Source organism: Amphiura filiformis, chromosome 14 (assembly GCF_039555335.1).
Source record: "Amphiura filiformis chromosome 14, Afil_fr2py, whole genome shotgun sequence".
Taxonomy (NCBI): domain Eukaryota; kingdom Metazoa; phylum Echinodermata; class Ophiuroidea; order Amphilepidida; family Amphiuridae; genus Amphiura; species Amphiura filiformis.
This window is the reverse complement of record NC_092641.1, coordinates 38022370-38044802: the sequence shown is the minus strand read 5'-3', so window position 1 is coordinate 38044802 and position 22433 is coordinate 38022370. Positions and strand designations below refer to the sequence as shown.

The following is a 22433-nucleotide window of genomic DNA, read 5'->3' as shown; positions in this document are numbered from 1 at the left end:
CAAAATGATTAGAAATGTTTTAAGCACAGATTTTGAATTCTCACTGCACGGAATTTTGATCTCACTGCACAAACGTGCCAGGAGGCACGTTAAAATAGCCCCTGGTTTTGGCTGTCCTTCAACCGTCGATTTGACTACAGTCATATGTAAGCCGTCACGGTGAGACTCTATTCCATCAACTTCCTGAGGTTCCGTTTCTTCAACAGGTTCTTCCGTTAAATATACCAATTCTGGGTGAATCTTTTTGTATCTTTTCAACCATTTTTCTACTTTGCGTTCCAGATCCTGTCTTCGCACCTCTTCATTTGCAGCTGATCGTATGGTGTTGTTAATTATAGGTACAGCAAAAGATATGACAAGTGAAAAGATCAAAGTTGCTGAATCAGACAGCTGATCAAGCACATTGACTTCTTGCAACACTTCAAACCCTATCAAAACCAAGAATGAAATTACGGAAAGACGCAACAAGCTTTTCACAAGCTCTAGACGTATAGGCCGGCAGTGGGAGGCAATATACCAAAACAGATCCTCCGAAATGGTAGCCCGTGATGTGGTTTTGCATCCGACTGAAGAACTTTCGTCAAGTTTTCTTGCCTTCTTTATGAGAATCAAATTCATTTGATAGTATCGATCATAAAATTCAGTTATGGTCATCACAGTATAGCTCAATATTGCAGCAACCATGAAAAAATCGGATCAAGCACCACTATGTTGATCAGGACACCTGCAAATGTGTATTCATATGATGAGCAATCATCACCGTAGATAGCTTTCATTTCATCATAGATTTTCTGAGCATTGTAGGCCTAACCCTTCAAATGCAGGAACTTAATCACGCTGCGTGCCTCAATTTTCACCATTTTACAGGTTATGCGCCTACTGCCCATCTAGCGCCACCTGTAAAAAAAGTAAACATACTTATGAGACCATTTTTGGACCATAATGTAGAGAAGGACCAGTAATTACACTGACAAAATTTCATCGATATAGCTCCTTCGCTTCTGGGTGATGTCAAAAACTTTTGGATACCCCCTCGTACATGTAGTAGGGAATACCTTCTATAACTTGACGGTAAACAGTTACTTGCGGTGTGGTCTTATGTGAATGTGTGGGAAGTGATTGGACCCGGGTATTGGTCTTATGTGAATGAGATTCAGGTGATGAGTCTCGGGTTTGGCTATCTTGCGGTGTGGTCTTATGTGAATGTGCGGGAAGTGATTGGACCCGGGTATTGGTCTTACGTGAATGAGAGTCAAGTGATGGGTCTCGGGTTTGGCTATCACAATGTTCAGTAAGTCTTGGTAAATACGCTGATAGCTTATCACTGTTCCTGGCAGCAGGTGATTGAGATATTGAAATTGCTTGATTTTCTACACAATGGACTTGATGTTGCATTGATTTAGAGTCTAAATTACCAAGTTTGACTGGATTCGTCGTGTTGGTAGCTTGTGGTTTCAATTTCTTGGTTGGGGATGGTTGAGATATTACAGCCGCTTGGTTTTCTAAACAAAGAACAAGATGATGTTGCATCATTGATTCACTGTCTAAATAACCCGAGATGTGAGAGTCTTTCACATCCTTGAAATAATTGGATTTGACTGGATGACTCATGTTGGTAAACCCATGAAGCCTCTTGTCAAACTGTTGATGGCATGATCTACCCTGGTAGCAATACACATGTCTAGTTTTTCTTCTTTGAGTCACTTCATTTACTTTTTCACTCAAATGACAGAATAATTTGCATTTGTTTCTATACCAGTATGGTTTAATGTTCAGTTCGTGGTGATGTTTGTGAAAAAGATAACGAGAGGTACTTCCAAACCATCGGTGACAATACTTGCATTTTGGTGGTAATAGGCCATTCTGACACCTTTTTGGTCTCAATGGATGGCATGATCTACCCTGGTAGCAATACATATGTGTGTTTTTTCTTCCCTGAGGCCGCCTCTGAGTCACTTCATTCACTTTCTTTTCACTCAGATGATTGAATAATTTGCATTTGTTTTTATACCAGTATGGTTTTATGTTCAGTTCATGGTGACGTTTGTGAGAGAGATAACCAGAGGTACTTCCAAACCATCGATGACAATACCTGCATTTTGGAGGTAATAGGCCATTCCAACGCCTCTTTGGTCTTAATGGTTGTGTTTGGGGCATTGGTATGTGGTCTTCAGTCGTTGGTCTTGTTCTCGTGTTGACCTGAAAGTAAATATGAATCAAGTATAAAGGATCTGTTTAAACACTAGATGTCTACATTTGTACAGGCAGTGTAAGCCAACAGGTTGAAGCCCACAGGTCTTAATTAGTACCATGTTGAATTGTTTTATCAATTAAGTTGAAGTTGCATGATAAGAAAGTTTTAAAATCAGAGTATTTATTGCAATGCAATAAACAGGAAGTTAAATTTTATCACTTAGCAATGTTACATACAGATAAATGTAGTTTAGTGTGTCTCATCTCAAGTTGAGAGTAACATCATGTTTTGCAGTGGCAGATGCAAATCAGTGCGTTTACCTTGCCAAGCGTATGAACAAATTGCCCTTCTTCACAGTCATGTGTTTGTGCCCTGTATAATTTAGTCAAAAATCAATGTAGCTAATTGCATCACCATGGTAAATTATCATTACCTAAATGAGTGAATATTCCAGACTCTACATGTACATGTATGTGCACATAATATTTTTACACACTTGGATTCATCAGAACATAATAATGGTTGCAATAGGATTTGAACTGTTCATATGAGACCAAATTTACAAGTTGACCTCAAATGACCTTTGACCTTTTTTGGTAAGATTTTCCCCAGTCTCACAGAAAGACCCCCTTTTGGGGGCCTTCTCACTGAAAGACCCCCCCCCCCCATTTTTGGTGTCTAGGCTCTCACCAAAAGACACCTAGTTTCGAACTGCTGTCCGCACATCAAAGTCGAGTGCCCCCCCCCCCTGGGTTCTGACCATGACCCACCTATCCTGAAAATCAATCCCGCCCATCCATGCCTGAGATGCACGGAAGCACGGACATTGCAAAAACAGTATGCCTCGCAGTGGAGGCATAAAAATGGTCCTCGAAATGGCTTCAATTCGGCATTTATTGTTATTTTTTCCCCAAAACACTCAGGGGATTAGGATTAGGGTAAGAGTTTTATAAGTATGATTACTGCTTTACTACCGTTGGGTTATATAGTTAGGGTTGGGGATAGAATTGGTGAGTTATTCCATTTGAAATCCATGTGACCTTCATCTACCTCAAGTATGGGAGATCAAGATCATGTCTTCCATATGGTCAGTGTATGGATTTCAACTGGAATACCACATTAAACTAGAGAATGATTTTAATGGTCAACACATTCTACATACAATTCAAAGCTTGGGAAATGATCAATAAAACTCATAAAAGTGATGAAAAAAGCTCACCTGCTTACAAACTTTGGTGAAGATACAATTCTTGTAGACTTTGCCATCCACAGATTTGTGATTGTCAGTGCAATGACCTCTTTGCTTGCATGTCTCCCTGCCTAAGGAGATTTCATATTCTTCATGGGACAGGTGGCTTGGGTTCACACACCAAGGCCTACCACACAAATGATACACATTATGTGGAAGGTCAATGCACTTGTTGAAAGCCATATACGAAACCCTGTGGGCGTTCATTCTCTTTCCTGCCACAAACATCGTGCCACACCGCCCATTCGGATTCATACCAGTCCACTTCCAGCAGCCGCAGTTACATTCTGCATGACCATCTGTGTGTTTGTCTGCCATCGTTTCAACTCGGAATTGCAAATGTTCAAAATTCATGTTTGCATAACCCACAAATCCCTATGTATGGAAATCATATGAAAACAAACAGAGGAAACAAAATTAATAAACACAATCAAACTTAAAAGCTTACAACATTTTTCACAGGAAGCCTGATAGACCCAGCAGTACTAATTGTGGCTGCATACATTTGTAGGTTGGAAAATGGTAAGAAAATAGTCAAAGTATAACCAGTGTCAAAGCATAATGACCTTTTGTGTGTCGGAAAACAAAGAAGCAATTCAGCGCAGTGGGGGATCCAGGAATTTGTTTGGGCAAAGGGGCACAGTTTTTGTCGCCACCTTTTTGAATGCAGGGCCAGGGGGATGTGCCCCCTCAGAATTGGAAGCATGTTCAAAATTAAGGCCCAGTTGAAGCCATTTCGTGGACCATTTTGACATTGATTGAGTATCATTTGCTCATTAAGTGTATAGGTGTCTAAAACAGTTCAACAGTGGCGGCGCCATGGGGGGGGCAAATACCCCCAGTCAGAACTCTTGCCCCCCCCCCCTGTTTCCCCTAGTAGTTGCTGATTCTTCTTTAAAGTTACTGGCTGATTTTGAAGCTTTTTTCACCGAAAATTCACTTCCAATAAATGCCCCTCCCTCTTTTGGAAAAATGACATGCCCCTGGGCATTTATTTAAAACTGGTATACAGGTTAGGGTTTGGTTTGAGATTTAGGATTAGGGTTGGGGTATGAGTTCTATAGGTACAATTAAATGAATATTTCGTGATCCCATTATCCTTTTTATGACATTTTTCTGTAGATATCTACAAAAAATTCCCAACATTTCAGTTGATTCCGAAGAAATTTTGCATGAATTGCGAGTTATACATGATTTAATGTGTGTACACTTCTCCATAAACAATTTGTTGCAATTTCATTCCGGTATACCAGAAGGTTATTCAAGTTCTGCAAGAAATTTGTTGTACATAAACATTATGTAGCCAGAGGTTTCCAGTGATAAATCTCAACTTCTTCTGAGAAAAGTGGGGGGGGCTGATGCTGTGGATCACTAATGCTTCTTTAATGCTTATCACTACAGTTGGGGTTAGAGTTAGGGGATATTGGCGGGTTGTTCCATTTGAAATACACCACCTATGGAAGATGTGACCTTAATCTACCCCCTATGTGGGAGATCAAGGTCATGTCTTCCATAGTAGGTGTGTGGATTTCAACTGGAACAGCACAATGGGGAGAATGATTTTAATGGACATCATTATCATCATCAGTCGGCTGCGGACCAGCTTTCTCCAACTATTGCAACAAGCATCCCTTCAGTATCTCCCAGGAGGTGCTGGACATAATGTAAGTACAGTGTGTACGCAACTGTCCTGGTTTCCTCTTCCCGTGTGGTGGAATATAAAGGCATATGTGACACGATCTGGTCCATGGGGGCCACTTAAAGGAGGCATTTTTGAAAATTGAGTTACTGTAATTATTACATTATACATACAATAGACATCATTCACTGAAGGTGTAGCATACTTGGTTCTTAAATTATGAAGTTTTATGATGTCTATTTCCTTATGTATTTTAATATTGTTTTTTTACTCCACATTTTTACCTTTATCTCAGTTTCAAATTTTGCCGCCTTTGGCCCCATGGACCAGATCTTGTCACATATTCTTTCACAGGCTCCGCGTCCTCAAGATGCAGTTATATATATCATGGCCGAGTTGATGAATTTTTAAAACTCTGGCAACCAGTGGAGTAGTGTTGGTAAGATTGTAGATGGTTTCATTTGGAATCCGATCCACATGCTTGATGTTTAACATGACTCTGGTCAACGCATTCTATACAATTCAAAGCTTGGGAAACGGATAAACTCATAAAAGTGATGAAAACTCACCTGTTTACAAACTTTGGTGAAGATACAATTCTTGTAGACTTTGCCATTCATTTTGTGATTGTTAGTGCAATGACCTCTTTGCTTGCATGTCTTCCTGTCAACATAGATTTCAATTTCTTCATGGGACAGGTGGCTTGGGTTCACACACCAAGGCCTACGACACAAATGATACACATTACGTGGAAGGTCAATGCACTTGTTGAAAGCCATATACGAAACCCTGTGGGCGTTCATTCTCTTTCCTGCCACAAACATCGTGCCACACCGCCCATTCGGATTCATACCAGTCCACTTCCAGCAGCCGCAGTTACATTCTGCATGACCATCTGTGTGTTTGTCTGCCATCTTTTCAACTCGGAATTGCAAATGTTTAAAATTCATGTTCACATGTTCATAATCCACGAAGACCTATGGAAATCATATGCAAACAAATTAGAGAGAAAACAAAATTAATAGAGACAATCAAACTTAAGGTTGGAATTATGGAAACGTTTGGGCCTCTAAACTTCTAAATTGTTGGTCTAAAGTATATAAAAGTATACATATTTAGAATGGCAAAGACTTGATAAGTTCATCTGTGAGGTCAAATTTGGGCCAAAATGCTATTTTTGGCCCAACATCCCAAAAATAATGGTTTTTGGCCCACTTCTTTTCTAACAAAAAATTCTTGGGCCAAAATTTTATTTTTTATTAATTTTTAAAAACTAGATCAAAATATCTAGGACCAGTTTTTTCATTTTTTTGAATTTTGACCAATTTCACCAAAAATATTTGAAATTTGGGCCAAAATCAGGCTTTTTTATGATTTTGAAAAATCAGCATTTTTTGACCATTTTTGGTGCAAATTTCTCAAAGTTGACATTATACCTCGTATTCAGAATGTAATTCGATATCTGATGCGCTCTCAGGTCCCACAAAAAACTGCAAACGTTGCTATCCGATTCCTTAACTGCTGTGTGTATTAAATCTAGTAGACTATCATCTACCGTCTACTTGTGCATCTATTGTAACATTATCTCCGGAAAAAATACTGTTACGGTGTGTAACTTTTTTAAGTTACACACCCGACTGGCTAGTAGTACGTGCCAATTAAAGTTAAGATCGAGCCTTGGTTGGGAGAAAAGGCAGGAGAGGCCAGGTGACTTTCATGGGGGAAAGATAAATGGGAATGAATACAAAAACCAACAACTTTAAAACCGCGTCAGTCAGCATTCCACAGGGGGGCATGATGTCCTAAGGGAAGGTTGGGGGATTCCCCCTTCACCTAACCATGGCAATGGTTCACTTTTCTTCTTCTCTCCCCTTCCCTTTTTCTCTCCCCCTCTTCTCTTTCGTTTTTTCCTCTTTTTTTTGCAAATCATAGGGGGGGGCGGGTAGTCTCCAATCCAGTACGTTTACAAATCATGTGACGTAAACAAATGGGTAAACTTCCAGTCTACAACAGACTGCCCTCATCGCTTGTGATTTGTGGCTTATTTTTCGGAGATTTCTGACACTCACTGCACTGGATCGTGTGCCAATGAATATTTATTTTTTTCTGGATTAATAATAATTACAATTTCAATCATAGATAGTTTAGGCAAGATCGAAGTACAACAACCTGTGTAATTACTTACGCTGAAAGGTACGTGTTAGCATGTGTGTATCATTACTGCCACCAGGTTTCGTTAATACCATACGCCCCACAGATCTTGAGATACATGTACATGTAGTCTCTCCACACTACTTAGCTATCAATTTATCAAAAGTCCCATGCCCATCCTGTAGTTCAGGCGAGACAAAAATATGAAAAGTTGCATTGTTTTGGATGTTTTGTATAACATTAAAAATAGGTCAGGGCTTAATGGAATTTATTCTTTGCTTTGCCACATTTAGGGGCTGTGCAATAATTATGAGCCCTGGGGAGGGTAAAATTTGGGGGAAGAAATTTTGGCGAGCCAAAAGGGGAGCAAGCAATTTTTGGCCAGCCGAGAGGGGGAGGAAGTGATTTTTGGCACACATTCTTGGGGCACTTTTTAAATAAAACACTCTAAAATGCTTAGCAAAACCGTACGGAAACGCTTAAATATGCAAATTTTCCTGCTCGCTGTGCTCGCAACATGTATATAGACCATTTAAGGTTTGCAAATTGGGATCCCAAAAATTGGGCATGTGCAAGGGGGGTGGGGGGCAAAAGATTTTTGGCGGGTCGAGAGGGGGGGGGGGAGTGATTATTGCACAGCCCCTTAGGTACACCCATCGAATGTGTCATGCCTTTCTGTTATCATGCTTATGGCTTAATAAATTTCATCTCCATCTACATCCAGGGCCATACTGCCCATCCCCCCCCCCATTAAAATTTTGCGCGAGTGATATACTCGCAGTTATATCCGACAGCCCAATAGTGCTGTTCACACGTAATTACTATTACCGGACGTAACATTTCGATCGGTCTTAACAGCTCTTAACCCTGGTCATTAAACCACATTACGTCGAATATAGTTATATCCGACGCTCATTCACACGGCATATCCGATACTATTACCGACGTAATTTAAATCCGACTGTGTGAACACGACTGTCATCTTCGGCTTTAAATTGTCGGATTTAAAGCACATTACGTCGCATATAGTTATATCCGACGCTCATTCACACTGCCACTTATATCCGATACTATTACCGACGTAATTTAAGTCCGGTATTAAGTGGTTTAAGTCCGACTGTGTGAACAAGGCTTATGATCTATGTAGGTACCGACAAGAGGTATCTTTCGTTGTGACTGCACAGGTCACATATAGCTCCATGTCAGGTCCGTTACTGGCTAGCCAGAAGGATCAAAACAAGGAAAGTCTCAGGTCAACCTATATTCATTTGGCATCTAAATTATCTAGTTTCACCTCACCTATTATTGGTGGCGTTTAACTGTGAGAGTTCTGAATAGGAGAAAATTCCGCCTGAAATTAGTCATTTTCCCATTGAAAGCTGTGTAATAGATAATTAGTGGTATTGAACATAGCAATGAAACGGAACAAAAATTGAATAGGCAATGTTGTGATGTTTCGTTTGAGGAAAATCATAATAGTTTGAGGAAAATCATTAAGTTTAAGGAAAATCATTTTATTGGCAAGTCACGTGAATTTGCCATAAATTTACACTGCTTTTCAAAACCAAATATCTTTTATTGGAATTTATATATAATCAAATTACTTTGATCTTTCGATCGACCATCGGTGCTTGGTCGATCCTTGTTATTTATTTTAAAATCAATTGTGCATATCATGAACTGTGCCTGCACTGATGTTGCCCAATATAAATTTATATAGTATATAGTTATTACTTCATCAATAACATGCATCGACGCTCGATCCAAAGATCGAACAAAGTTAAGTTCTGGTGCCTAATTGTACATAAGTTTGAGAAGTGTTTAAGAACTGATGAACATTCTTCAGATCCTGTCAGTTTTAAAATAAAATTAAAAGTTATTGAATTTGAAATAAACATGTTTTTATACAATTACAACTTTAATTTTTGCTGAACCATGCAATGGTCAGCTTTATAGGAGACTTCAAGCCGGATCCAGGGGGGTGCTTTGGTGGCTGCAGCACCCCGGGGTATGAATCACAACAAAAGAGAGAGAGAGAGGAGAGAAAAAGAAAGAAAGAAAAGAAGGAAAAGTATGCACCAAATCGCGCGAACTGAGTTCAGAAATGCAAAATTTCCCTAGGCAAGGGGACGCTACCCCCTTCCCAACACCCTAGGCCCCTAACTTTACAGAAAGGTGCGGTTTAGGGGGAGCGGGCCCTCCTCCCACAAAAAAATACGAAATGAGAGAAGAAAAGAGAAAGGGGGAAAAGAGATTTTAAAAAAAGGAGAAAAAGAAAAGGGAAAAGGGCGAAAAGAGAGAAAAGGTTCAATTGCACGTAATTGAGTATAGGTCCATGCCTAAAAAACTGCACAGTCGGGTCTATCGGAAGTAGGCCCTAAAATATAGGTCTCCAATTATTTTAGGCATTGCTTGAAGGCGGGTCCTCGTATAGAACCAAAAGCTTGTGAAAATTACTGCAGGCCCGCCGATATGCAGGGCCTATTACATTTTGTCACCAAAGTCACTAGATGACAATAATAGGGAAAACTTGTCCACGAAAGGCTTCATGGACGGGCCGTCATTTCATAATTTTTGGGTGTTTTTTTTAAACTAAAATTTTACACACTTATAGTAACAAAATGGTCCACCAAATCGCTTCAATTAGGTCTTCATTTTGCAAAAGTTTCTTACTTCTGAGGGGGGCGATATCAGACACCCCCTGCGTAGTGCATAAACAAGTAGCCATTTTAGCATCTGCTTTCAACATTTGCCAATTTATGTTTAAAACAATTCATAGGCCTACAACAATTATAGGAAAAACTTGTCCACGAAAAGGCTCACGCCCCGTCATTTCACAAATTTTTGGCTTTTTCAAACTAAAATTTTACACACTAATAGTGACAAAATGGTCCACCAAATCGCTTCAATTAGGTCTTCATTTTGCAAAAGTTTCTTACTTCTGAGGGGGGCACATCCCCCCTCAGACACCCCCCTGCATCTCCCAAGCGCGACGCGATCCCCACTTCGCGCACATTTTTACATTTACAATTTTTTTTTAAGCACCCCGGGGGTAAGCAGTCCTGGATCCGCCCTTGGGAGACTTACTCTATCACGGGCACTATCACTAAACCTTATGCTCTTGTAAAGTATAATGTGCAACATATATAATACCATGAGGCAGCAGAGCTATAATGTTTGTGTACCAGAAAAATACAGCAATATTTTTTGGAATTACAAAATATCATATTTTACCAAATGAAACATTATTATAGCTAAATCGTAATAATAAGATAGTTTTAACTGGCAATTTAAAAGTCAAATTTTAACATTTGGCAAATTTTGGGAAATAAGGGCCATAAACATGCATTTGTAGGGTGTTTTTGGTATGCTGTGACAATCAAGCCCAAAGACTTTTACTAAGACTAATTTCAGGTTATGCATGTTAATTTTTGGAAAACACGTTTTCTAATTTCTTTTATTTAACAAATTCAAATTAACATAAAATCTTATTATGAACAAACTCTCAGCCAATGCTCCTAATTTTTATTGCTTAGACTTGTGCCAAGTTTTTGAATTATGTGACTGCAATTGTAAGAAATCATGCAAAATTGCAAAACTATTAAAATATAACTTTTATAGCCAGTTAGAACTAAAGGATTAAGATTTGGCTATGCTTCAGTTGCCAAAACAGGATAATATTTTTAATTTAAAAAAAGTGCAGTAATTTTTTTGGAATTGGGTGTAGCTGCTTTCTGTTCTATAACCCACAAGCAATGGGCATAACCTGGCATGTCTCAAGTTCAGTCATAACATACGTATGGACAGAGGCTGGTCGAATGCAGATCCGTCAGAACACGCTTTTCAATACGGAATAAATGCTAACCTCATCGTGACATCATCCAAGCAGTAAAGTTCATTTCCCAATGAAAAAAGCTTTATCCGACGGATCTGCAGTCGACCATTCTGGATGATAACATCCCAGCACCCATGGATGCACATCGGCGTAAGGGTGCACGACGAAACTTTCTTGCAACCGCCCCCAAGTTTCTTTACAACGCCTCGTTTCTTCTAATCGTGTGGTTCCATGCGGTGCCTGAAACCCGGAGGATCAGGACACGTGGCACTAAACTGCCTTGGTATAAACCCTCAATGTCTCATGCTGGATATCTGGTCTTTATGTGTGCTCTTCCCTTGTTCTCATTGGAGGAATGTTTCATTGCAAAAGTTAAATTGACTATTTGTAACTTGGAACTTAAAAGCCTTCAGTGATTTACTTATCCGGAGGATCGTAAAAATCATCAACATTCAGGCACCTTTGTCATGTTTGTGCTAACCTAGCCTGCTAGTGGTTAAGCATATGGGTTAAGCTGAAAGCTCAGAGCTGTGTAAGACAAAATGAGACATGTTACGTTATCCATAAATCTGTAATTTCTATACTTTTTTTTTGCCAAACTTTTTACAGGCAAAAACCCTAATGACAAATTGAATGACCTATTCTACACTCTTAGGCAATTTATAGACAATTTTTACACCTTCGTTGGGATCGGTGAAGAGGCCTTTAACTTGTTTTCCTGTTGCGTGTAACAAATGATAATGATGATATGCTACAGACATAAAAATATATGAAGAGCTTGTTTCCAAACCATGTTACGTCCACAAACACATATGTTTCTGATTTAACTGTGCGATATTGCAATATGTTGTATCGCTATAGGTAGGCCTACCGTAATTTCAGTTGGATGCACCATTATAAAGCAAACAGTGGATGGATGCACAGTAACAATACTGTGTGAGGCCTTTGGTTCCCAAATGAGAACAATAGCATGAATAGTCTGCATATTGTTATAAGCAGCATCGTTGTGGTAAATAATGGCTTGTTGATGGTACTGATTGGTGCCAATGTCAAACTTGTCAAAGTAATTGTGATTGTATCACACAAGTAAATGAGAAACATGTTGTTGTGGACTTTACATGGTTTGGAAACAAGCTCTTCATATATGTAGGCCTATATCTATATTTTGTGGTTTCACATCCGAGTGTGCATGTCCTTTTATGGTGTTTCTTGTAACATAATTGTCTCCATGACATGCTGCACTTGTTACATTTGTGCGGTTTTTCACCGCTGTCATGTCAATGTGCCATTTCATGTCGTTTCTTGTTACTCAACCGTGTGAATGTCTTGCTACAGTAGCTACATTTGTGAGGTTTTTCACCTGTGTGTGTAATTTCGTGATTTTTTTTGTCACTCAATTGTGTGAATGACTTACTGCAGTAGCTACATTTGTGGTGTTTTTCACATGTGTGTGTCATTTCATGTCGTTTCTTGTTACTCAACAATGCGAATGACTTGCTGCAGTAGCTACATTTGTGAGGTTTTTCACCTGTGTGTGTCATTTCATGCTGTTTTTTGACACTCAACTGTGTAAATGATTTGCTGCAGTAGCTACATTTGTGAGGTCTATCTCCTGTGTGTGTCATTTCATGTCGTTTTTTATCACGCAACTTTGTAAATGACTTGCTGCAGAAGCTACATTGAGTTTTTTCACCTGTGTGTTTTATTTCATGTAGTTTTTTATAATGCAAATGTTTGAACGACTTACTGCAATAGCTACATTTGTGAGGTTTTTCACCTGTGTGTGACAATTCATGCCGTTTTTTAAGATACATATATCTAAATAATTCATTACAGTGGTCACACTTGTGGGTTTTTATCCCTGTAACATACTTCCTTTTATCACAACGTTTCTTTTCAACCAAAGAAAACTGTTCCTGCTGAGATCGCAGCGTGTTGGGCATTTTTCCATTTTTCACAAACCCATATTGGAAGTCCCTGCCACCTCTTGGCTTTATATACCAGTATGGTTTGATGTTCAATTCATGGTTGCGTTTGTGAGACAAGAAGTGAGAGGTATTTCCAAACCATCGGTGGCAATACTTGCATGTGAGAGCTAGCAGCGTATTCATGTGTCTCTTTTGTTCCATTGTAGTTGATTCCAAAGCAGTACTCAGTGCAAACCTGGTTAAAAATATCAAAAATTTAAATTCATGTCATAGAAATTGCTTCAAATTGTAGATCCATTCTAATAATATCAAATTTTAATAATCTGTCATAAAATGTGTATCATATCGTGAATTAAAAAAATTGAAATTATTTGATATCACAAAGACATTCTTCGTATTCAGAATGCAATTCGATATGTCTGATGTGCTCTAATGTCCCGCAATAAATACTGTCCAAACGTTCATACCCCATCCCACGCATGAGTAAGTGAATACCCTCTATAGAGGCCCTGCATGGTTAGCCCCACACCCCACTCTGTGGTGGTTCCGTTATGTCGACGTTAGGCTAATGGAACTCGATTGTTAGTTTCCTATTGACCTCCCGCATCATCTTTTCAATTTGACTAAAACTTTCATTATTTTTATTAAAAAGTCAATTATCTGAAAATTGAGATGGAACTAATCAAAATTGAAACTCTCAAAATGTCTGACATACCCTGCTGATCATAATCAGCCATTTTTCTTAGTTGTAGGGGTAGAAGATGTGGTAAATAATGGAAATTTACGGATTACCTCATAAGGTGTTTCTGGTGATTACAAAAATTGCAAATTTCTTTTCATTTTAATTTAAAAAAATAAAATCTGTTCTCAATCTGTTGCAAAATGTCTGTAATGATGATCTAAGCATTAATACCTGTTTTGAAATGGTCTTTCATCAACAATATATACTTTGGTACTGGTGGGGTACCTAAATTTGGAGAAAGCTGTTCATAAAATCATTGATTTTGTTGACATAATGGATAATGAAAAGAGACCGAATAATGAATAATGAAATAGCGACCTCGTCCTTTTTTTTTCAAACATCCAATCGGAAACTAATAATCGAGTTCCATTGGCCTTACCCATACAAAGTTAAAGAAACAATACGCGGAGGAGTTTACGAATCACCTGAACTCAATCGATCCGGACATCAAGTTTACGACTGAAGGCAAGGAAAATATACTCGGGGTGCTAGGACCACTTAATTTCTGTGCACCCACCACAGGACCAAACCAAACCAAATTTTTTAGGTTCCTAAAGATGACCCTAAAACATAATCAGGATGTTCCCCAAAATATAAACTGGCCCCAAGGGGGGTAAAAGGTCATCGAACTTTGCATAGGGTCAAAATTTCAAACTTGCTCAAATTGTGTTCTCAGCCATTCCAATGTATTCCCCAGGATTCAGAAAATGTAGTTTGACCCAAGGATTCAGAAAATGTATAGTTTGACCTATTATTTAACCATATATCAAAATGCAAATAAATCTATGCCACTGAAATTAATCATGCATAACTCGCAAACGCAAAATCGGAATCAACTGAAATTTTGGGAATAAGCTTTTTTCGTGGATATCTACTGAATGTCATAAAATGAGGATGCTAGGATCACGAAATACTCCTTTAATTAGTCAATACGCTCAAATCGATCAGAGATGATGGTGATATTGAGGAGTTGAAGTAATACAGTTGTACCCTATCGCAGAAGCAGCTCCAAAGTTTCATGACCACGGCCATGGATAACATTTGGCTCCTGGTCACTTCAGTATATTTATAGCGCTTTTATTAATACGCACATGATCAGATGACCAGTGCCACATGGGCATTACGTCATTGAAACTCACCGTCAATCACTGAAATGGCGACCATTGAGGGGTGGCTACAGTTGTGACCTTCTTTCGTGGCTAGCACTGGCAAGGAATTAACATTGGCTGAAGGTTCGATGCTAATTTGAACTTCTGAAAAAGAAGAATTCACATGCAAGAATTGTTAATCACGGTAAAGTTTGGAACACGGCAAATTTTTTTTTTTTTTTTGCATTTGGATATACGGCCGTCCTTTTGTTCAAAATGTCCTAATTTTTTCCCGGAAAATAGCCCCACTGTAGCCAAATTTTTGAAATTGCCCTATAAGTACGATAAATTGGGTGAAAAGTTGTGAAACCCACAATTTGTGTTAAATTTGGTCAAAAATGTTGACATTTTGGTATATTAATGGGTCCAAATTTTTTGCAAAATTGATATATTGATGAACTTTCAAATTGAATACCTGAGTGGAAGAAGGGCCCAACTCCAACTTTTTACAAAAATGAGTTACACCCAACATTTTATTGCCAGCAGATTGTTCTTCCTTGTGTGTGAAAGATGAGCCAAAATCCACTCTCTAAATAGTCTTCCACATACACTTAATCATGGTTTTCATGGAAGGCCCAACTCCATGGAGTTGGGCCCTTCTTCCACATATATTGGGTTAAAGAGGAATTTTGCTCATCCATGAAATCTGCTTTTCAGTACAAAACTTTCTTGCTAACATATTACCCCGGGGGGATCACTCGCATACCAAAGTGGTATGCATGCTCGTCCCAGCACCTCAAAAATGGACCCTAAATGGCGTAATCAGTGTGGAAATTTTTTACCCCTTATTGGCGTACGGCTCTGTAAATCTTACCCCTAAAATATGGCGTAATTCCGTGTAAGAAACTAAAATGGACCCCTAAATGGCGTAAATTCTTAAACAAACCCACTGAAAATGAAAAAGTATACCCTAAACGTCGAAACTTTACCTGAAAAGCACCCTTTTCTAAAAACGTCGACGTCGCCACAAGGCCAAAAATCAACGAGCATGCGTACCACTTTGGTATGCGGGTGACCCCCCCCCCCGGGCATATTACATGCTTCTATTTGTGTAATTAATGGATAATTACCAAATTTCCGTAGCTATTTATAACACATCTGCTTACGGAACTGGTACTTGCAGTATATTAGTGGAAGAAGGGCCCAACTCCAGCTCGTATTAAGCTACTTGCAGTTCCGCCATTATGCACTATGTGCGGGAGAGCCTCGAACTGGCAGCATACATGAATGGGAATTGAACTAGTCATAACGTTCTGTGTAAGGTTACATAATTCTTCCTTTCATGTATGCTGCCAGTTCGAGGCTCTCCCATACATAGTGCATAATGGCGAACCGCAAGTAGCTAATTAAGACCTGTACTGTTGCCATGGAAACATCTTTTATAATTTCGAATGTATGTAGTATTGTATGTTCATGTATTAAAGGTCCCCTGAAGATAAAAACATTCTGCCTATAAAACTTTTCCAAATATTAATTTTTTCTTAATATCTCGAAAACAGTTTTGATGGAGTTGGGCCCTTCTTCCACTCAATTCTCAGTGGCACAGCCCAACCCAAACTAAACTTGAGTACACCCGCATCGGAAATATAGGCCTATAGAGGTTGTGCATGTACGTAAGCAAATAAAACACAAAAACTGCAATCTACCGCGACAGTTCGTCTCATATACATAACAAATGATGACAACATTTGATTGAATGGACTGCACTGCGCCATGATTACGGTGAAGGACACCGGTTCAAATCCTTTGTAATTAGAGCCAAACAATAATTTCATGTACAACCTCTATACCGGGCCTCTACATGTATACGTCCACACTACCGAGGTGGTAAGACATTGTGCAGACTCCGAGTATTAGACGTATAATATTTGATGTAACATATCTACGTTATTTAATCAAATCCCATTCTATTTCCAAAAAGTTCTAACGAATGTTTGATGACATAAAATCGATAACAATTTATGTTACGACATAAATTACATAAAATTGATAATAATTTATGTTACGTATAGACTAATCCATTTTCACACATTCCTACACCTCAATGGCAGCCATAGCTGGGACCCCCCCCCCCTTAGGTCTATCCTACCTAAAATGTGAAATGATGTGGCCTTGGCGTGGATATTAAACTGCATTCCATCACTGGTGTTACACGTAGACAAAAGACAGATGAAAGTGTACTACAATTCAACATCGTTTTTAAAGCGGATTTAATCCACCCATTGTGCAGTAACACCAGTTTAGTGCAGACGGGTCCCAGTAATGGCTGACTGAATTCTGATCATCACTTGGCTCGATGGATTCGTCTATAGACGAATCCAATTTCACGCATTTCTACACCTCAATGGCAGCCATAGCCGCGGCGGGGACCCAGCTATCTCACCTAAAATGTGAAATGATGCGGCCTTGAAGGGTATTTTAAACTGCATTCTATCACACGTGTTACACGTAGACAAAAGAATGATAACAGTTTACAACACAAAAGAATCTAACATCGAATTTTTAGCGGGTTTAATCCACCCAATTGGGCACTCACAACACCTGTTTGGTGCATGTGGGGAACCAATAATGGCCGACCAAATCCTGACCATGACTTGGCTTGTTGGATGTGTCTATAATATCTGGTAGAAATATATTATCGATTTTACGTCATCAAAGAGTTATGTAAGCTATCCACCAGTGGAGCTTCTACGACCCCTCGCAGAACTTCTGATAGTGGATTATCTTCGCACGTGGGCGCAAGGAATTCACAGTCGGATTTTCTGCGCGCGTGCACTGAAAATCCCCTCCGTATATAGTTCCGGTGGAGTAATTCTGCGCACGGTCGCAGGGAATCCACGGACGGATTTTCGGCGCCGTGCACCGAAAGTCCGACTGTGGATTCCCTGCGCATCGCGCGCGCAGAAAAAACTCCACCGTTCTGACTCTAAAAATATATATAATATTTCTTACTTTCTAAGTGATTTTTTAAACATGAATTCATGAGATGATTAAAACGTGCGCCGAAAATCCGTCCGTGGATTCACTGCGACCGTGCGCAGAATTACTGCACCGTTCTGACTTTAAAAATATATATTACATTTCTTACTTTCTAAGTTATGTTTTGTAAACATGAAACTTGACCGTGACTTGATGCGCAGAACTGAATCTAAACATATAGGCACTAAAATGATATTTCTTACTTTCTACCATTTAATAATATTAAATCATAACAATTCATGATTAAAACGTGCGCCGAAAGTCCGTCCGTGGATTCCCTGCGACCGTGCGCAGAATTAATCCACCGGAGCTATATACGGAGGGGAGTTTCTGCGCACGTGCGCCGAAAGTCCGACTGTGGATTCCCTGCGACCGTGCGCAGAAAAACTCCACCGTTCTGACTATATATAATATTTCTTACTTTCTAAGTTATTTTTTTAAACATGTTTTTTAAACATGAAACTTGATGCGCAGAACTGACTCTAAACATATAGGCCCTAAAATAATATTTCTTACTTTATACCATTTAATAATATTAAATCATAACAATCATGAGATGATTAAAAACGTGCGCCGAAAGTCCGTCCGTGGATTCCCTGCGACCGTGCGCAGAAAAACTCCACCGTTCTGACTCTAAAAATATATATAATATTTCTTACTTTTTAAGTTATTTTTTTAAACATGAATTCATGAGATGATTAAAACGTGCGCCGAAAATCCGTCCGTGGATTCACTGCGACCGTGCGCAGAACTATATACGGAGGGGATTTTCAGTGCACGTGCGCAGAAAATCCGACTGTGGATTCCTTGCGTCCACCGTGCGCAGATAATCCACTATCGGAAGTTCTGCGTAGGGGTCGCAGAAGCTCCACTGGTGGATCATGTACATACATGCATCAAACCAGGGGTGGAATTTCGCGGGAGTCTGAGAGTCGACTCTCACAGAGACTCCCGTAAAATCCTATTGCGAGAGTCCATGTGGACTCTCGCTGGAAATGATCGGATCAGCGAACTACCGTTTAAGTTCAACACGCCTTAAAACTCAAAGCCTGCAAAATATAAAGGAAAAGTCGCCAAAGATGCAATGACATATATGGAAGTGAGAGTATGATGACACATATATATTACAAACTTAACTTTGTTAGTTTATTTGTTAGTTTGTTTGTTTGAATGCATTTTACGTATATATAGGCCTACATATAATACCTTTTGGACTCCCGCAAGATTGTACAACGAGAATCCATTTACGGAATCCATGGACTCTCGCAAAACTCTCTTGCGAGAATCCACTTGGACTCCTGTGGCACTTTACGAAATTCCACCCCTGCAAACATTCGTTAGAACTTAAACATTACTGGAAATAGAATGGCAATAGATTAAATAACGTAGCTAGATATGTTACATCAAATATTTTCAAATACACCCTTTTGAAATCATCAAGTACTACGCTAAAGTACTTTATCACCGTTCACTCATAATTTTATTTAAATACCCTACATTATTTATCACTTGATTGAGTGAGTTTGGTTGCAGTTAAATCGGGTTTTTTTCCTCCAGTATGCATCATTTCATGTTTTTTCTTGAGATATACTCGAATGAATGATTTGTTGCAATAGCTACATTTGTGAGGTTTTTCTCCTGTATGTGTCATTTCATGTAGTTTCCTGTCATACATCTTTCTGAATGATTTATTGCAGTAGCGACATATGTGAGGTTTTTCTCCTGTATGCGTCATTTCATGCAATTTTTTTTTGCATCGGTTCAATAAATGATTTGTCACAGAAATTACACTTGTGAGGTTTATCCCCAGTGTGTGTCATTTCATGATGTTTTTTGTGGGTCACTTGAATGAATGATTTGTTGCAGTATCTGCACTTGTGAGGTTTTTCCCCTGTGTGTCTCATTTCATGCAAATTCTTGTCACTCATTTTTCTGAATGATTTATTGCAGTAGCTACATCTGTGAGGTTTTTCGCCTGTGTGTATCATTTCATGTAGTTTATTAGTACGTAAAGTACTGAAGGTTTGGTTGCAGAAGCTACATTTGTGAGGTTTCTCTCCTGTATGTATCATTTCATGTTGCTTCACATGAGACACTCGAATGAATGATTTGTTGCAGTAGCTACAGCTGTGAGGCTTTTCTCCTGTATGTGCCATTTCATGTTGTTTCTTGTGAGACATTCGAACGAATGATTTGTCACAGTAGCTACATTTGTGAGTTTTTTCTCCAGTATGTATCATTTCATGCTGTTTCATATGAGACACTCGAATGAATGATTTGTCGCAGTAGCTACATTTGTGTGGCTTATTCCCTGTGTGTGTCATTTCATGCTGTTTCTTCCCAGTTGCACGAATGAATGTTTTGTCACAGTAGTCGCATTTGTGGTTTTTCTCTCCTGTATGTGTCATTTCATGCTGTTTTCTGGCACTCATCTTTCTGAATAACATATTGCAGTAGCTACACTTGTAAGGTTTTTCTCCTGTGTGTGTCATTTCATGATATTTTTTACTACTTGATGAAATAAAAGGTTTGTTGCAGTAGCTACATTTGTAGGGCTTTTCTCCTGTATGTGTCATTTCATGCATTTTCTTCTCATACCATCGATTGACACGGAATGATCTGTTACAGTAGCTACACATAGGTCTTTGCCCTTCTTTTTGAGTCGCGTCATACACTTTCTTTTTATGCAAATGACTGAATAATTTGTATTTGTCTCTACTTGTATACCAGCATGGTTTAAATCTCAGTTCATGGCTACGTTTATGAGATAGATAGCGAGGGGTACTCTCAAACCATCGTGGACAGTACTTGCACTTTACAGGTAATAGCCGATTCCAATGTCTCCAATGCAGTCTCGTCGCCATCATGGTGTTCATTTGTTGATCTGAAACCAGAAGAAATTGGAAGTTTGAGTTCATGCATACCATGTCCATATTGCTGAATTGAAATGGATATTCAATGCATATGTATATTCTCTATAATTGTTTCCAGAAACAAATCAAAACCTATACATATACAACAAGTATATCAATCATTATTGTTGGTGCATTCTAATAAGTCTCCACTTATGTGGAAATGCCGGAACTTTATTTACCAGTTCGGCAGAGTTTCCTTCTCTGGAAACTTTCCAATTCTGGAATTAAGGCCTTACAGTAGAATCAGAGTAGTACTACTTTGAAGAAGCTACTTAATTTCGTTACACCTAACAGATCAGCGATAAACGTTGCAAACAGAGCTATATAGAATTCAGAATTAAGGCCTTGCAGCAGAATCAGAGTAGTACTTCTTTCAAGAACCTACTTAATTTCGTTACACCTAACAGATCAGGGATAAACGTTGCAAACAGAGCTATAGGCCTATATATTTATATATGTATAGTTCTATTTTTTTTAAATTATGAGTGTATTAAGCGATTTTTTGGACTAGTTCGTTACATTCTACCAAAATTGGTCCAGTGTACATGACTAAATGAACTAAAACACTAATTGCTTAAAAATTACACGACGAAAATGTATTTGCTATGATAGAAAGTTGCATATATCTACATGTATACTATTGTCTGTCCAAATAACTTAGACACCCGGTTTTTAGGATATATTTCGAAAAGTTTTCACTTTGGCAAAAAGTCATGAAAGAAAAGTTGCTAAACACGGTTAGACCTAACAGAAATTATTAGTAAAGCGATGAAAAAATATTCTTCCTTGTCTACTTTTATTCAATTTTGACTGATTTACAGCAAGATATCTGGGTCCAGCCGAATATTCCTAATGACTTGAAACTTTTGATGGGATAATCTATTTACAGTAAGGGGTGTTTGAATATTGTAATCATGCATATTGATCATTGATTCCACCCTTTTTTCTTTAATCCTTTTACTAATTCACAATAATGGCGGTCTACTCAAATGCATTCAACAAAAGCATGTTTGCAATCTACATGAGAGGTCGTCTCACACGCATAACAAATACACTACGATCAAATAGGTTGATGACAATATTTGATTGAATGGACTATACTGTGCCATGATTTCGTGAAGGACACCGGTTCAAATCCTTTGTTTGGAGCCAATCAATAATTTCATGCACAACCTCTATAACTCAAAAGATGTCACAGTTGGTGCATTATAACAAATGATAGGGCAAGATGCATCTGGAGTGTATTGTGAATTATACTCCTCACCAGTAACATCAGAACATTCATAGGGCATACAATTTGTATTTTCTTAGAATTGGGCCAAGCCAAAAGCATGCACAGAAGATGATTCAAATACCGCGCCGAATTGTTGTAATTGGTTGAGGGACAGCTGGGATCACTGAGTTAATACACTAAAAATAAATATGCCAATCAGAAACACTGTCTGCATTTTATGAACTAAATTACATTTTTCATTTTTATAAAATGTTTTTGGTGAGGAGTATAATTGATTTACTATTCATCCATTCACTATCCAAAATCACCATACCTACAAATCTGTATAATGAAACCTTCCAAAATAATGGTACCCAACTTCTACGGATTATTTTTTAAAGTGTTGAGAAAAACCTTCCAATTTCAATAGAATTTCTGGT

The 22433-nt window shown here is 38.7% G+C and overlaps 1 protein-coding gene across 2 annotated transcripts in view; it reads right to left on the bottom strand.

Moving 5' to 3' along the window:
• Positions 1–745: 745 nt before the first annotated feature.
• LOC140170050 (uncharacterized) overlaps positions 746–22433 on the bottom strand; it is a 38353-nt gene continuing 16665 nt past the window's right edge. The window contains exons 1-4 of one of the 2 annotated variants that reach the window (XM_072193368.1): positions 7268–7541; positions 5652–6059; positions 3414–3818; positions 746–2199 (exon numbers count right to left, since the gene is read on the bottom strand). In XM_072193368.1, coding sequence (XP_072049469.1) covers positions 1012–2199; positions 3414–3818; positions 5652–6032 — 1974 coding nt within the window. In that variant the 5' untranslated portion in view covers positions 6033–6059; positions 7268–7541 and the 3' untranslated portion in view covers positions 746–1011. Of the gene's footprint in view, positions 2200–3413; positions 3819–5651; positions 6060–7267; positions 7542–22433 lie in introns of those variants that run through there. The other variant, XM_072193369.1, reaches the window with a different exon arrangement.